Below are 17,692 nucleotides of genomic sequence, written 5' to 3' on the forward strand. Positions count from 1 at the left end.
TCCCCTGGCAAACAAAATGGTAGACAAGGGATCTTTTGTCCCTAATGCAATTCATTTAATTAACAAGCTGATGTGATGTAATTTGTTTTTATGTTTTTGTTTTATTTTATGAAATTTTGTTTTAACAATGAAGTTGTATTGTATTGTACCTGCTGACAGTATGGCACTGTTTAGAGTTTAAGATTATACTCTCTTATAACTTTTCTTTAAATGGACCTGAATAACACTCCAATGTAGATGAACCAAAAAAGTGTATTTTATTCACTCTGCTTCCAAAAGAAGCCTTTAGCCTAAATTTGCCTTCAAATTTACACTGTATCTTGATGTTTACAATGTGTAAATCTATGCAATGTTGTTCTTGCATAGATTTAATCATATTTTTTTCACTTTTTTTTTCTCAGAAAATTAATATTAAAGTTTTTTTTTTTAATCCAATCCAACATATGTAAACAAAGTCAACTGTGGGGTGACTGTTTCAATACAGCCAGCATATTTTCATTCCAGACAGGTTCTTTAAGCCAAGCGATTCAAAATAGTACTACCTAGAAAAAAGCTTGATGAGTCTTCCTATTTAAATCAAATTTTTACCTTGGATGTTCAATGTCCTCAATCGTCTCTGGCAGCTTTTCATTGAGTGTTTCTGGAAGGAGCAAAGACACTAGGCCAGATATAATGGCAACAGAGCAGATGATGACCTCTGGAAGATGTTTCCACACATCCTCCAACAGAAGAACGAGTGGTGCTATTGATACACCAAGACGACTCATGAAACTGGTGTAGCCCATCCCATTTTGCCTAGTAAGATAAGGGGGAAAACAGGAATTCAGAGGAATTTACATAGTGAGATACTTTAGGAAGAACTGTTTTGTATTTCTGTCAGGAATCATTCACCTCATAGCTTAACCATTTATGCAAATAGAGATGGCAATACAGTTTGACTTGGTGGTATGGTCCTACTCTTGGGGATGCTCCCTGCTGCAGCATAACACATAGAATACAGACCACATGATAAATAAGATGCAGGAAGCGTTGCAATAATCCCCATGGGGATTAATTTAGAAGTAAAGACCCTCCAGGTTGCAAACAAACAGCAGAACCAAAGCAGGTGGAGGCTGGGGTGGAGGAGAGACTTGCAAATAACAGCAGCAAGCATGCAGCAGAAACACATAACAGCGTACAGTGTGGATGTGAGTGTGAAGGCCTTTAAATAGACCACCAAATCTGTGCAGTGAGATGCAGTAGGTGTGGCAGCAGTCAGCTGACACAGCAGAGCATGACTTACAGTGTCCTGCCAGAACTAGGTCATTAGTCCTCTATAGCCATTAAATAAACCGGCTGTAGCCGTCTGTAGAGTTTTTGTTTTTGAGAAATTGACACAGACAATTAAAATGAAGCACAAAGCAAAGCTGATAAAGTATTATCTTATTTTTTGCATGATAGCCCTGCTAGTCTCACATTAAACTCCTATGGAATAATGCAGCCAATCTATTCCAGTGAATTAATTAGTCCGACGTCATAACCAGTGGACCGGATAGGATTTAGCACAACAGGCCTGTTGGAAGTGACATACACCAGTTAGGCTACAACTTCACAGAGGATCCTTTGCCGAAAATGAAATAAAAATCTAGATGGTGGATTTAGTGTATGGTGACAATGTAGTGACTTAATGAAAACGCATGGCAGTGACTGACCTTACAACTGTGGGGTAAAGTTCAGTTGTGTAGAGAAAGAGAGTAGTGAAGGAAGCTTCTGATAGTCCTTTCCCAAGAATGGCCACAACAGAACGGACATGCCACAAACCTACATAGAACAAGCACAGTTACATTGGAGAGCTTTGTTTTCTTTGCAAGAAGATGTAAATATATGTTTAGACCATCAAAACATTCAAATTAATTTGAACTTGGAATGAAAATATGGTTTTGTTTTTCCTACATATCAATTTACAATAAGACATAAAGATAGATGTAGAAGATGACTGCTTGTGTGTATGGCACATATACACCAAAAAGAGCACATTTACGTACTCACAAACCATGTAAAGGTCTGCCTCAATAAAACATGAAGCCTCTTCTGTAAATTGTAACTGAAGGATATCATAGTATTGATGGCAGATTTAATACAAAATCATTTCAGACATGTAATATAACCTTTTGGAACGAAGATGTTTATAGCAATGCAGGTTCCTGTAAGTAAAAGTGTGCCTGCTTGGCACTTTCTCCGTCCAATGATGTTGAGAAGGCAATAGATCGTAAACTTGGAAGGCACTTCAATGGCAGAATAGATGAAGTGGGTGAGGTAGATGTTCAAACCAAATCCAGTTATGTTCAGGCTAATTCCATAGTATGTTGAGGCTACTCCATACCTGCAAAGTAAGACAGCTGTAATAAAAACCAAATCGATGCTTATTTGTGTTACAGTGGCTTGCATTTGCCCCTCTCTTTCAACTTTCTCTTGTATCGGGATTTATAACCAGGAAATCCACTATACAGCCTCACTGTCCTGTACTCACTGTCCTGTACTCTTGATACTGGTGACTATTTAAAGGCCTGTTAAACAGTAGAGGCCAAATGAATGTCTCCAATCAGTGTGACAAACTACCTCTGTGGAGAAAGAGAATCTTTTTTTGTAATTTAACAAGCAAATACCATGAGGAATGACCAAGCTTTGGATATCCTTGAAGCCAGCAGAAGTGATTGATATTTGTGTCATATAGTAGGCTATATTGTATATTTACAATTATAGGTGCTTTTTAGACGGGGATACCCACCACACAATCCCAGTCAGCAGAGATAATTTTCTCATCTTTGGGGTCTTGATTAGATCAAGGTAAGAGTAGTTTTTTTTCTGGTTTTCCAAGATCTCTATATTGGACAATGTCTGTGTTTTGGTAGAGAAATCAAGTTAGTGATATGTGCATCCAGAGCATTGCCTACTGTCAAAGCCACAGTACAGTCTGAATTATAATAGGAAAGTTACAAGTAAGATTTTTACTTCCTCATAGTATGACCATAATACATCTGTGGGGGGTTGATAGGGTTGTTGATTAATAGTAATAATCAAGAGGTTGATGGTCATAGGTGGTCAAGAGGTCATAGGTTAGTTAATACCCCTTTAAAAATGAAAAAATATAAATGAGACCAAATAATCCAGTTTGTGTCATTCTGCAGGGTCAGCTAGCTAAGTAGCTAACCAACTTGATAGCATTGAAAATACTGCTTCAAATGAAGTCAATTATCAAACTGCAACTTACCTCCAATTTGAATTTAGATGACATTTTTTGTCTCTTGTTGAATCGAGCACATTTATCAAGGTAAAACTGTGCCCTTTCCACTTTACCATTGGCTAAAAGCCACCGGGCAGATTCTGGAGTCCACCTACAATTACAATCAATATAATGAGGGGACACATTAATTAGGGCCTAATTATAATAACATTTTATTGAGAAAATCCTACAAATGGAGTTTCATTCCAAATAGCTACATCCTGATTTTGGAAAAATGTTACATTACATTAAATGAATCTGTCAAAAAGCAAACTATTTTGTCAGCAGAGATCTTAAGATGACTAATAACTTAGCAGTAAAATGAAATTTTCATGCATCTTCATTCTGTAAGAAAAGTAATAATTTTTTTCTAATTGGGACAGCTCATTTTGAAATGAAATGCTTCACATTTAGATCCAAAACACTTAAACTGAGTGAGCTCTAAAGGGCAAAATAATAATTTACAGTGTTGATTTCTTGAAAAACAACAGTACGTAACGATCAATCATCCTATGGAGATATGAAAGATGCTTCTCTTACCACCAAGTCAAAACTGCAAAACCCAGAGGGGCGGTAACAGTCATGATCAGCATCCGCCAGTCATTCACCAGATAGGCAAAACCTGCCAGCAGCATGTTACCTATAGACCAGGCCAGGCTGCCGGTCACACCTATGAGTGACCGATGACGAACGTCGACCCACTCGATGCCTTGATGGGGAGTAAGGGGAAAAAACTGGATCAAAAGATATACATTTTACTGTACGTAAATGGATATTTTACAGTTGGATTTCATTTTGTTTTCACTGGCACTGCCCGAATTTTGGTAGAAATATTCCTAACTCATCTTCACTGACATGAAATCAGATCAGAAAAGCCTGTGCAAACTGTACACAGTTATCCTGAACAGATCTGTTCAGGATAACTGTGTACAGTTTGAGCCTGCCCACCCATCTAGTATGTTTGGCAGATATTTGACTCGTATCACAAAATATTCAGTGAACCAAAAGAGCCTCCTAAGATAAAAGAACCAAAAGGAGCCTGATAAAAAAAAATGAATGGCTTTCAGTTGGTTACTTGCTTGATGATGCTACTTACACCTTAAACACACCATTTTAGAAATAATAATTAATGATGCAAAACTGTAAATTTGTCAGCCTTCATAAAGAAAATGTATATTTGGATATACTTTCACTTCATGAAGTTGGTGGCAGTGAAAACAGTTCCAGGATACAGAAAATGTTTCTTAGGTATATTTAAAAGAAATAAAGGTTTGTGATCTAGATGGTTCATATTTGAAGTAGCCATATGGAATTTAAATGAATGGTTTATTTAAATAAATACAAATAGACCAGTCAATAAACCCAGGAGGACTTTAATTACTGTAGCTACCTTTGAAACAATGGATGCCAGTAATTGTGACAACAACTTATTGTAAAATAAGGTTGGGGGGGAAATTGAAAAATACACTAATGAAAGTACTTTTCAAAATGTTTCTGAACACAGTATATAGCTCAGGACTCATGCTGTTTATGGCGTATCTTTGCCAAGGGAGTCAATGATGTAATTCTGGTGAGCGCTGTATGTAGCTTGGCATGTGAAACTACTTACTGAGAACAATTGAGGTTATGCTGATTCCTATAATTCCAAAACCAGTGAGGAATCTCAACGCCGCAAACAGGGAGTATGAGTTTGCGAATGCGCTGGAGAAGCCAAACACAATTGTCATAATGTAAGAGGCCAAGAGAGTGCTTTTCCTGCCAAACCTGGAAGAGAGTATATGGCAAATTCAAGATAGTAAATTAAAATAAACAGGAAGATGGAGATTTGTGAGTGACATATGCAATAGGCCCTTTTCACATCTTCATGGCAACAGCTTCCGCGTTGAGAAACCGGTGCATTACAACTTCCTGTTGCCAGTTATAAATCACTCCACAACCTGCCCAAAATTAACATTGGTGAAGTACAAAGACTTGCTGACCTGTTTTCATTGACTACAAGGCTACAAGTTCTTCACCTAAAGTTACCTCTTTGGTTACGAAGGTGAGTTTTAGCTTCAGTTTCTCCTCGTCTGCTGTCATCTCTTGCCAGTCATCACCTCATTTGCATAACGTTTGTAGTGCTAGTTACCATAACAATTTTGTTGTTTTTGTTGTCTTTGTTGGATTGGTTTGTCAACAAGTTGCAAAAAGAAAGTTGCCACAGGAATTTGTGATGCACCTGTTTCTCAACATGGAAGCTGTTACCATGACGATGTGAAAAGGGCCTATAGGCAGAGTATTTTCCTTTCAGCGGAACAGCGGAAAGCTCCTGCAAAGCCTTCACTTAATGCAGGTGTTATTCTAAACACTTTTATTAACTAAATTAAAATGAACATAAAGATGGAAATTTGTGATTGATATTGGGCAGATACAAGAATTATTCTAAAAACCTTATAAGTGAAGGCTTTACAGGAGCACTGAAATCAAATCAGGTAAACGGTAGTTAACATTTTCTTCATCATGTGTATTCACCATTTTTTTTTAAGTTAGGCATCACAAATGCTAAAGTATTTAAGTAGATATGAATGTTTTTCATTCTACCCCACTTAGCACTTCTCAGGATGCATGTGCACTCATTTCTATAATTTGTGCACTCAGCCATTAAACACCTTGCAATTGATTTGATGGTTCAAATGACATTAATTAGAATGACCCCAGTTTTCTCATATTAAATCAATTTTCTATTTTATGCTTCACTGTTTGAATGAAAGTTTAGGTGTAAAGGAAGACATTTCTGCATAAAAGTGACAAAATATCGTTCTCTGATGTAAAATCAATGGATAAGGCCTGATCAATCTTGCGTTTAAGACAGTGGGCCACATAATGCAACAAAGCACATTTTATATCAAAGTGATGCTACAGATTGTAAGAGACATACTCATCCACATACTTATCACAGAAGGCTCCAAGAGCTATTGCGCCAAACATCACTCCAACAAAGAAGATTGTGCCTGTGGCTTTATTCATGCTTTTTCTATCACAGACAAGGTCCCACTAGGAAAGAAGAGCAGCACAGAAGAAAAATGTACTTACTCATGGCCAAGCTCTCACGAGTCTTTAAGTCCCAGTTTATTCTTATACATCTCAAAAAAGACAGTCAAAACAATCCCAGACTCCAGTATCTCTAGGGAGTACAGTGAAACTTGCATTTTGATATAATATGAAACAAAAAAACTTCATTGACTAATGTTAATGCTATTATTTTAGCTTGTTGCATACAAATATTTGTTCCAAAGCAGGTAGTACATAATTAAACCAAATCTATTCTTATTTGTTGTAAATTAGAAATATTAGTTGCTATGTGGTCCAGAAAAGACAAGATAGGATTTTCTGACATTTAGAACTTTCACTGGAACAAATAAAGTTAAGTGTTTCAAAATACATGGTCCTTAGTCTGTAAGTTATTTATAAAATCACTTCAGTTTGATTATGATCATTCATCACTGTCAGGACTGGAAAAGGCTTCTTCCCAGTAGCTGGTTTTCATACATTTGGACATGTTACATGTGTTACCCAATTCCTTGGGAAACTTGATGCAAAATGCAGCTGAGGTGCCCCTTTTTCCATTATAAATGATGATATTCAAATTACACTGGCTTATACGTTACTCTCATAGGTTATTACTATACACTAATACTAAATTTGTATCCCTTATGGTTCATCTGAACTTCGGACGTCTAAACTAACTACTGAACAGGCAAATTGCCCAGTGATTCATGCAGATTAACAAATAGAAAAACTGACAGACATTAAAAGCAGGCTGTCTTAAATTTCATTGAAGTCTTGAATAATAAATCTTAAGTAGTTTTATTTGGTCTCCAAATGAAACAAATGTGATTCTCTAATCTCAAATCTGTGATGGGATTACTTTTGATTCAGATTGGTTGGTCAATTGTACTTCTTTTTTTTTTTTTTTTTTGCAGTTTTTTTTAATTGGCTGATCTATAAAAAGCTCATCCATGACTTTTCAAACATGTGTTTAGACTATATCATTTGAGTTTGTTAACACATCAAAGGAAAATGTCCCATCTGCAGCTTGTAAAAAAATGCTTTTGTCGCGAGCCAAGATAAATTATCGCTCCAATTTTATCCTCACTATACGATCTTATTAGTTACTAATTAAGCTAGGTCTACTTTGCAAACATTTGAAGACTTGACTAAGGACACGGTCCATTAGATTATCAGTAAAATCCAGTGGGGAGAATCTTATGGGTTGCAGACTTTTGCAAGTCAATACCCTTTTATTTGTACCTGCACACAAAATTTACCACTTAATACAATATAATCTCAGTCATTTTACCTCTGTCGCCAAGGTAGACGTGAAGGTCGAGTTATCATAAACCCATCCACTCTGACACTGAACTGTAGGCATGTAGGTTCCATTGGAAACATTGGATAGGAGCTGGAACTGCGGCTCTGCAAACATCTCACAGGATTTTGGACTCCCATCTTTTTGTACAGGAAGGCTGACAGCCAGCTTCTCCTCCTGAGTTAAAGTTCTGAAAAGTTCCCCATCGTCCAGTTTGCTGATGTCACAGCGGTGAGGAGGCACCGCACCAATAAAGTTACTCAGCAAGAAGTGACATGGCAGAACTATTCGAGGGGCGCAGAGTATTATGATGATGACTATTTGAAAAGGCCCAAAACCGTCAATTTCCTCCAGAATATTCTCAAACTTCATCCTCAAACTGCATATGGATTCTGCAAAACAGAATAATATTTGCTTCATACAACAAAACCTGCAATAAATGGACAGTGTGGCTGAATAATCTGAAATTACTCACCTGTCGAGAAAATTGATTGAGGGTCTTATTCAAACAGGGTGAATAAGAAATGCTAAAATGCTCCTCAGTGTCGCACAAGGTTGTCTCTGTTGAAAAGCCTGCAACTTAAATATGCATCCTGCAGGACCGAACTGCAGGATAGTCTTTGTTTTATTTGCTTTGCCTTTGGTTAACAGGGTTAATCATACCCTATATTTTCTTGACCGACATTGTCACTAAATTACTCGTCACCTTTGTACATTGTAAAGTTGTGCAATGCTACAAGGTACACATAGTTAAATAGATTACACATTGGACAAATACTGCATCTCCAGCAGCCAATTGAGGCAAATGAGGGAAAAGGTGGTGATGGCAAGGAGCCCCCAAGCTGCAGAGTCTCCCATGGTACTAGAACTTTTTATACAGCCGTCGTCACATCTTGCAAGGTGTCCCAGAGTTTCTAGAATCGCCCCAGTTTTTTTAATTTTTTTTAAATGTCCATGTTTTCAAAGATTGTTTTACATTTTGAATTCTATGCTATTTGATGTTCATCTGACTTTGTTTAAGCAAATGTTTTTGAACACTTCTGTATCTGGAAGCTAAATTAAAAATGTTTTTCTGAGCACAGAGGGGTCAGAACACAGGCCCTCTGTGACAGAGTTCCCTCACATCATGTTGTGTGTTTTATTAATGTCTGTGCTTGTGTAACATAGGAGGATTCATTGGTCTGCGGTTCTTGGCAACCATGGAAGTCTGTCCCACACAAGGCAGGAGGCATGGATGAGCAGTTGGGGCAATACTGTCTATTGTTTGGTGGTCTAATATGGTTATATTTTATGTTTTATGTTTTATTGCTAGTAGTCACTATTTACTGGAATGATTGTAGCGTGTATAGGGGACCACAAATTGTAAATATATCCGTATATGTGTAACATTGTATGCTTAAAGCTATGTCCTTGTTGGAGCTCCCCCGGTGTTGGTTTGTAATTAAAGTGCCCCACCATGCACTTAACATGATCTTTGACCTGTCTCCTGCCTCCTCACTGATTAGTTTAAACTAACTTTACATCCTCTCAGTGGCTTACCTATTATCTCCGCTGTTTGTTTAAAGGAGGATGAACCCTTAGACTCACGTTTTTTTTAGCTGATTATCAATTTTCATGACAATATTATGATGACACACATCTTGGTCGTAATCACATAAACGTTTTTTTTTCCTGGATTTTCTGCACAAATCCTTTTTACTCTGTTAACCTTTGACTGAGTCGTGTTGTTTTGGTGATTTTCAGAATTTTTACACGTCATCATACATGCTCCAATCTTTCACACTCACCCCCCACTCCTCATGCCACTTGCATTGACCCTTTAAAGATCTGAAAACCACCTCAAAATGAATGTCACATCATAAGATAGGTGTTACAGTGCATGTTGCACGATGAGAGATCTCAGAAACAGACCCATATCTTTAACTCATGTAAGTGATCAAATGCTGATGTCGTTGAAGCCGATATATATTGGCATGCCGTAATGAAAGACATCAGTCCTGGTATTCAATAATTTTTAATGCATACGTTATGCATATTGTGCATACATGATTACAGAATGTACTTGTTTTCTAGAAGGTTAGTGATGTCATACGATGAATTGGGATTGGTTGAGCAGATTTAAGGCGAGCGCTGCCCTTGTTGACCCTGGGACAATCAGGATGAGCCGCTCACACACAGCCTCTTTCTTTTTCCCTCCCTCTCACACACACACACACACACACACACACACACACACACACACACACACACTCTCACACCAACACATTCCCTATATCTTTATTAGGAGTTGGTCAATAACACGTGTCTAATGATATGCACAGAGGGACAGAATAACCTTTACTTTGCTTTGAGTTCTTTGAGTACTTTGAGTAACATGCACTGATTAGTCTTACTTCGTTAATCGATACTTAAAAAGAAATAAAGAGGGGTTTGTTGTCTGAAGCAAATATAAATCTGTTCTGCAGAAGCCAGATGCTGTTTGATGATGAAGTTTGAGAATATTCTAGAGCCCATGCCTTGTATGTACTGTATATGTATATATATATTAAATTTGACACTAAGTGAAATTGAATGCAACTTTTGTGATTTGTGATCAGATTATGGAGTCCCAGTAAATGTAACTGATAAAATGCAATCCCTGTGTGTCTCTGGCTTAATCAAAAACACAGCAGTCTAATTTGTTATCCTAATGTCTCTAAGTCTCTAAGTCAGGAGAGTTTCAAAATAGGGCTGTTTTGCTTGCGACACAAGCCAACCACAAACTGTCAGTAAAACTGTGCTTCTAAAAATGCACACTGAATAAAAAAAATAGCATGTGTTTTAGGCAGAAATAACTGGGGGTAAATTCCTCCTTTTCCTATATTATTGAGGGGGATTTTGTTCACCTGTCTCCCCCAAATCTACAGCATGGTTGTGGCTTAATGATTAAGGTAACATGTACTGTGGGCCTCAGTGCAGAAGCAAGTGAGAGCTACTGCAGTAAGTGTTTCCTTCCACTAGATGACGACCCAGCCACATCTGACACTAACGTCTCTTCTCAAAGGGAGAGGAATCTCAGCATGCCAGCGGTGATTTTTGCTGCTCAAGATCTAGTAAAACTACAACATCCAAAGACAGTAACAGTTCAATATTATTTCACTTCAGTTGGCTATAGCACACACCATGTACTCTCAATATTATGGGTTCAAATCCAGTTTATTTACATTTGTTGCATGTCATTCCCCCTTCCCATATTTCCTGTGTCTTTATCCGCTGTGTACTATATCAAAATGCTGAAATTCTGATCATATGCAAACCATTGTTAGACTGGAGTGGAGTCAGTATAATCCCCTCTCATATTACAAAACATCAAGAAAACATATACCATGCAGATGCTCACACACACACACACACACACACACACACACACACATTGGAGTGTGAAGTCTGAGCCGTCGAGAGAGAAGGTTCTCATGAGAAAACTGATGTTTACCATCCCGGAAACTCTGGTCTGCTCTGTCTGTGGCTTTCACTTAAACACACACAGACACAAGGACACAACGCCATCGCTACCATCTGTCTGTGTGCGTTTCCTCCCCACAGGAAGCGAGCTCTGAAGGTTGTCGAGAGGGTAAAAGGCAGACAGTCACGAGGTCAAAAGGTCAGTCAAAGATCTATAAGTGCAGTCTGAACGGTGTAGGGTGAGTCTGACGTCAAACAGGCTTCAGCTTGAGATGGCTGCCCAAAGATTAGATAGATAGAGCAGAACTTGGCCGGAAAATGTCACAGCAAAGAAAGATTATATCACTGTGAGCCTTCAATACAACTCAGCTCATTCCTTTGAACATCCTTCATGAGGTTTTCTTTCTTTTGCATTCAGCCATTTTAAAACATTAGCAAACACAATGTACAAAGACGAATATCTATATTGCTCATATATGTGCACCTCCCTCACTATTTTGGGTTTATAGCAGTGGCTGCCACCTGTTGCCCCACTGCTGGACTTGTTTTTAGTGATTTGGTGGATCTAAACATTTCTTTTTCACTCTAAAATGTATTAGAAGATTATGACACAGGACTGACAGCATGTCATGGCTGAACATACTTTTTTAGGGTTGTAATTTTTTTGTTTGTTTCTTTATTTGTCACTGGAGTAAAGCAGACTTTTACTTTAAGTTATGAAGGGTCAAGATGAGAGCTCTAAAAAGTTTATTTTCCCTCTACAAGTGAATGTCTACACAGACATATGTGAATATACCCAAATTGAAATGGTCAAATTAATTCTGGCCTGTGTCCTGTAATGGGATGTTTTTTTAATTTTAACCCACCCATGGACCAAAACAAAGAAACCCACAGTTCATATTTTAGGACGCTTAACAGCACACCTTGTCAGTCATAAAAAGTTATGAAACCTGTATATGATTAAAAATGTCAAGGAATGTACTTGAATGAAAACATATAGGAGGATGTCTCCACAGTTAAAAAGCAAAACATTTGCCTCTGATGGAAAAGACAACATTAGTTTTGACAAGGAGACTTCTGAAACACAACCAGATGTGACTGGAGACGTATCAAACTGAAGGTTTTCACAACCGATATCATTCCCATCCCACACTCATCCAGCACTTACATAACCGAGGAAGGAGAAGAGAAAAAATAAACCTTTTGTCTCTGTCTCTATGTACATCCTGACCAATGATTGCGTTATTTGTTGATTCGCAATCTGTAAAGGATATCCTGTCCACTTGAGATGTATTTATTTTTCTCAATATATTGATAGAGTATAATCATTGGCCTCCATCACCACTCGTCCCATCAAAAGGCCGATGTTTGTCCCCTTTCCTGACTGGGCCAAACTTGGTTCTGCAGGGGTCAGACAGTTGCGTAAGCTCTTTGTCTTCGTGCCTCCCAGCTCAGAACAATTGCTTAAAAACACAATTCTGACTGGAGAGGCTTGATTTGGCCAAGCATTGTGTTTTGTATGAATTCCTTCAGAAACAGACTGACTGGGAAACAAACATGGGGACAATCAATCTGCCAATATTTAGGATCTGATGTAAGATGTAACCATCCATTGTGCTATAAAAGTAGGGTGAGTGTGTTTGCAAAACCTGGCTTGGCTGTTGGGGGATGAAGGTTAGGGGCGAGGATTTTGACTCAGGCACATGATGTCTCTAGAAGGATTAAAAGTTAATTCTTATGTACTACATGTACATGCTTGATTGATTGATTGACTGATTAGTTTATTAGCCGGTATACAACATCGTAAAAAAGAAAAAGAACTCAAATATCACACAAACAAAAGATCCCGCCTTTTTTTCCTCATGCTTTACAAATGAAGTGAGCAATATGAAAACTGCCCTTTCTAAAACATTGTTCAAGTTTTTCATAATCATCTAGCCAAAAGAAATTCATAAAAACAGCAGTCTTTTTGCTATACAGCACATTTCTTAGATCAACATATGCTGGAGAGTAGAACATAAAATGAATCTCATTCTCAGTTTCTCCCAAATCACAAAATAAACATGTTCTTTCATCTTAAGGAGTGCTAAACTTACCTGTTTCAATGGCTAACGGTTATGTACCTGACCTTAACTGTGCTTACACTATACTGACACTGCACCTGCTTACATACAGTATAACCCGCAACAACTCACCCCACAGGCTATTGGCAGTTCAGAAATAGCATTATACCAACAATTGCAGACTTCATGTAAAGAAACAGCTGACGCCACTGTCTTTACAGTCCCTACAATATCATATTACCATAGCTATGTCACTAGAGATGGATTTCCATACTTTGGTATACTTTGCCTTTGCTCTCTTTTGTTTTTGTAATGATGTTTTGTCTAAAGGCCTCATTTTCACTGTGATTTAAAAAAAAACAATTTTACTGCACCATTTGTGGAATGACTCATTAATCTCAAACTATCTGATTGTCCTTGCTCCTTTCTCATACCTAATATTCACCTTGAAATCAGTTTCAAATCAGTTTAAAAGCCGTTAATTTCCAGTTTTAGAATCTTGTGTGATGGATTTCATAACTATTTTCTCTGACAACCAAACTCTGACGGCATCATGACTTAACGACCATCATGTTAAACCGATGAAAGCACAACATGAACAAAAATGTAAGAAAAACATTTAATATTGACAAAAGAAAACAATCTCTCTCTCTCTCTCTCTCTCTCTCTCTCTCTCTCTCTCTCTCTCGCTCTCTCTCTCTCTCTCTCAACATGGGAAACTCGGATGTTTGTTTACAGTGAGAGTTGAGCTGCGCTGGGGTCAGCCCCTATCGGAGCAGCTTAATGTCCTGGGATTGGACCGGAACATAAACAAGCTGTCCCTGGATCAGCTTATTGGACAACTGTCTTGAGACCTGTCGAGGTCCCATAGGACGGACAGACATATGGCTGGACAGACAGGCAGACAGACAGACAGACAGACAGGCGGCTGGTTGGACAGAGGGATGGATGGGTCAACTCACAGGATCAGACTGCAGACTTTTTTTGTTTTTTCCACTCCTGCGCCTCCTTCCTGTCTCTCAGCTGGCTGTACAGTAGTTCTCAGCAGTCACCCAGGGAAGATTTCATGGACAGTGAAGTGCAGGAAGTTGCCTAGATCAACATTAACCCAAACAAACACAACATTTTCAGTATATGATATTTTGGCATCGTAAAAATCCATTTTAAAGCAGCTTCGGAAACTGTTTTAAACTGATATCAGACAGAAATTTACGTCTCGATTTCACAAAAGGTGTTGTTAGCAGCTCTGGACGACTACGGACGTCATCTTTGATTTTGGTGATATAGCTGCACAGGTTTTCAATGGTGGTGCAGGTGGTTTTATCATCTATTCAATGTCAATTTTTTACTGGGCAGGCTAGTGCAACCTGCAGTTTGTAAAAAAAAATATACAAATACAACATTCACAAATGCAATATATTTTGAGTAAATAGTCAAATCTTATTCGCATTTCTCATCCTTGAATGACCAGGTAATTGAAATCAGTTGTACATTCATTCATTCATTCATTCATTCACTCATTTGTTTTCTTTACCTTTGCCTTTTACAGACACTCACATTCATATCTATGGGCAATTTAGAGTCTCCAGTTCACCTGACTGGCATGTCTTTGGAGTGTGAGAGAAAACTCAGACTTCCAACACGGGGAAAACATGCAAACTCCACGCCCCACAAACAGGGGATCAAACCTGGGTCCTTCTTGCTGTGAGCCATCGTGCTGACCTTCAAAAATATTATTATATAATATAATCAGTGCCATTGTTCTGGGTGGTCTGATGTGTGTGTTAGAGAGAGATAGAAACAGAGAGAGAGAGTTTGGGATGAGTTTGTAAATCAGTGGTGCAACACTTGGGAACAGATAACTCTTCCCTCAAACCTGTTGCCCTCTCTTTCAGTACGGGGGCAACTGGGCTGAACTGTCCATCTGATTCATTTTTTCAAACTGTCTTTTTTTTCTGAAAAGGGACTGTTACAACAACCGTTACTTTCCCATTACAAACTATTGACTATTGGAATAGTTGCAGCTGAGATCTCAAATGCTTTGTCTTTCTGATCCTCTTTTTTTTAAACAGCAGAGTGGGCAGATTGGTTGAACCTGCTGAGAAAAGATTATTACTACCAGCCACTAAGAAGAAGAAATGTAGATCTGAGGAGTGTGCCGTTTACTAATGTCACGTTACATGATTTCTAGGTAATTCAAACTTTCAAAAATTCTAAAAGTCAAATGTTGCTTCCATGCGTGGCTGCGGCAGACAGTGCAGCTTTAAAATCTGTGTCAGTTTCAGGCGTATTGCACACATTCCACATAATTAAGTTCAAACACACACATGCACACAGCAAGCCTGAATATTATTCACTCACCAATGATGCACCCTGTTAACTCCACTATCTTAGTGGTGCCATATTATTACCCACTGTGATCCCAGCATGTCTGTGCATGTGTGTGTGTGTGTATGTGTGTATGTGTGTGTGCGCGCATACTGCTGTCTGCTGTGAGCTATAGAGATATACAGAAGGGTGAAGTAACAAGGTGCTCATTACAACTCTGCAAAGCCACAAAACAGTACGCATTTAATGTCACGCTGCAAAATGCTGTTAATCAATGCAAAAGCAATCTTAACAATGGACTTTGCTAATCTTGCTTGATTACTTAAGAAGTTCAAGGTTGTAGATTGAGCTACAATATCTGCCTGGATGAAATGGTTGGACTATGAAGCACCTTATGTGCCAAAATGAAGTGAATAAATTGTGCCTTTATGAAATAAATAATTATATGAATAAATACAGAAGCACATTAGGTGCTCCATATTGGGCAACTTCAAAAAGTCCCTAGCAAAGCAGTTGTAAATGGGACAGGAAAATGCAGTATAATGCAGTTCACTGAATCTATTAGACTAATTATGTGGAGTCTATGAGACAATGTGTCTTTGAATAGCTTTTCTTGTTTTTCAATAGAGTGGAACGTTGCTTCCAGCTTTACGCAATGTTCCTGCTCCCAAATTGAGGTGTGTGTGTCTGCGTGTGTGTGTGTGTGCACATTTTACATTGTGTTCAATGATTAATCATAGACTGTATAATGACCAAATTAGGCCAACTGCCTTGGTTGATACAGCTCATCCTTCTATTTGAAAGGTTATTGGGTGCATTTGGACTGCAGAGAACACAAAGGCGTTGTGATATTGCCTTATAATGTGTGAATTTGCAATTTACAAGCCCTTAAACTACACTTGTTACACCTATCAAAACAAAAACTGATTAATAATATGATAAATTATGCAATAAGGTGATAGTGAATTATTATGCGCTCAACATGTAAGTAACAGAGACGCAGCACTGTGCCTGCCAGTGTCGTCCATCTTGTGGGAGTTTTTGTGGCTGCAAAAGCGAGCCAACGTTGAAAGTCTTTGAGATTTTGGAAGGTTTTCATCCAACATGAATTGTTCAGCACCAGAGGCTGAAGAAAGACCCACCTTGGAAACCTGAATCAGGAGGAAGTTGATTAGGCAGAGACGCCTGTTCCTCCTATTTTACCTCCACCATGTTTTCCTTACTCCCCACCTGAAGCAGACAAAAGGCTCCAAGTCTGCTGGAACAAAGGACGCAAAAACTGTGTATATGCGTGCGTGGTTGTGTGTGTGCATGTGTGTGTGCGTGTGTGTGTGTAGGTGTGTGTGTGTGTGTGTGTGTGGGTGTTTGTGTGTGTGAGAGAGAGAGCAGATGCATGCGTCAATGCCGTTTACTGGTATTTCTGTATGAATTTGTGCACAGTCACACATTCCACATACACATTGAGCAAATGTGTATGTGTTTGTGTGTGTATACATGCGTGTGTGTGTGTGTGTGTGTGTGTGTGTGTGTGCCCAAGAAGTTTGGGTTCCAGTCCTGGCAGAGGAAGGAAATAACACAAAGAAATAGAGAACAGAAGAAGTCTGTATTTCTGTGTTTTGGTTAATAAACACTTGGCAGCTAAGACCAGTCAGGACACGTACAGTCAGCTGACTACCATACAGTCTCAATAACGCCCTTGGGTAACACAAGAAAACAAGGAAAGGAAGGCAAGAGCTTCCTTAACTCAACTGTTTCGGTTATTTACGTTTTCCAGGACTATCACAACTAACCAGACACTACTGTGAAACCAACAAGCCCAGAACCCCTCTATAGGATTCAAATGATGTGGGGCAGCAGAGTCCTGGTCCTGCAACAACTCTCTGACAGCAGGGCCGTAAAAAAGGAGCAGAATATAACAGCAGATCCACAACCCATTCAACTGCTTTCTCCTGCCTTCTGGCAAAAAGACATGCTGCTCCAAAGTTCAGGACCAACAGAGGCAAGTGCAGCTTTATCCCAACTGCGATTCGGCTACTAAAGTAATGCAACCAGTAACCCCCCCCCCCCCCCCCCCCCCCAAAAACGCTCAAGTATGTTAGACATTTCAATATGCCTTGAATATTTTAGATATGTCTCATGCCTTATGCTGCCTGTTTTGTTTTAGAGCTTATTATGTTGTTTGTGTTATATGTCCCTTTATGCTGATTGAAAAAATTCCAATAATAAAGTCTCGAACTAACTATTGGTGTC

At 38.6% G+C, this 17,692-nt stretch overlaps 1 protein-coding gene across 1 annotated transcript; it reads right to left on the reverse strand.

Annotated features, from left to right (window-relative positions):
* Positions 1-584: 584 nt before the first annotated feature.
* LOC139911090 (solute carrier family 22 member 7-like) lies at positions 585-7,982 on the reverse strand. The gene is made up of 9 exons (XM_071898581.2): positions 7,602-7,982; positions 6,192-6,295; positions 4,872-5,026; positions 3,803-3,971; positions 3,251-3,374; positions 2,768-2,877; positions 2,148-2,362; positions 1,692-1,800; positions 585-795 (listed from the first exon to the last, which is right to left on the reverse strand). The coding sequence occupies exons 1-9, from the start codon at positions 7,980-7,982 to the stop codon at positions 585-587; spliced, it is 1,578 nt and encodes a 525-aa protein (XP_071754682.2).
* Between the last annotated feature and the right edge of the window lie 9,710 nt (positions 7,983-17,692).

This window comes from Centroberyx gerrardi, chromosome 15, assembly GCF_048128805.1.
Source record: "Centroberyx gerrardi isolate f3 chromosome 15, fCenGer3.hap1.cur.20231027, whole genome shotgun sequence".
NCBI classification, from domain to species: Eukaryota; Metazoa; Chordata; class Actinopteri; order Beryciformes; family Berycidae; genus Centroberyx; species Centroberyx gerrardi.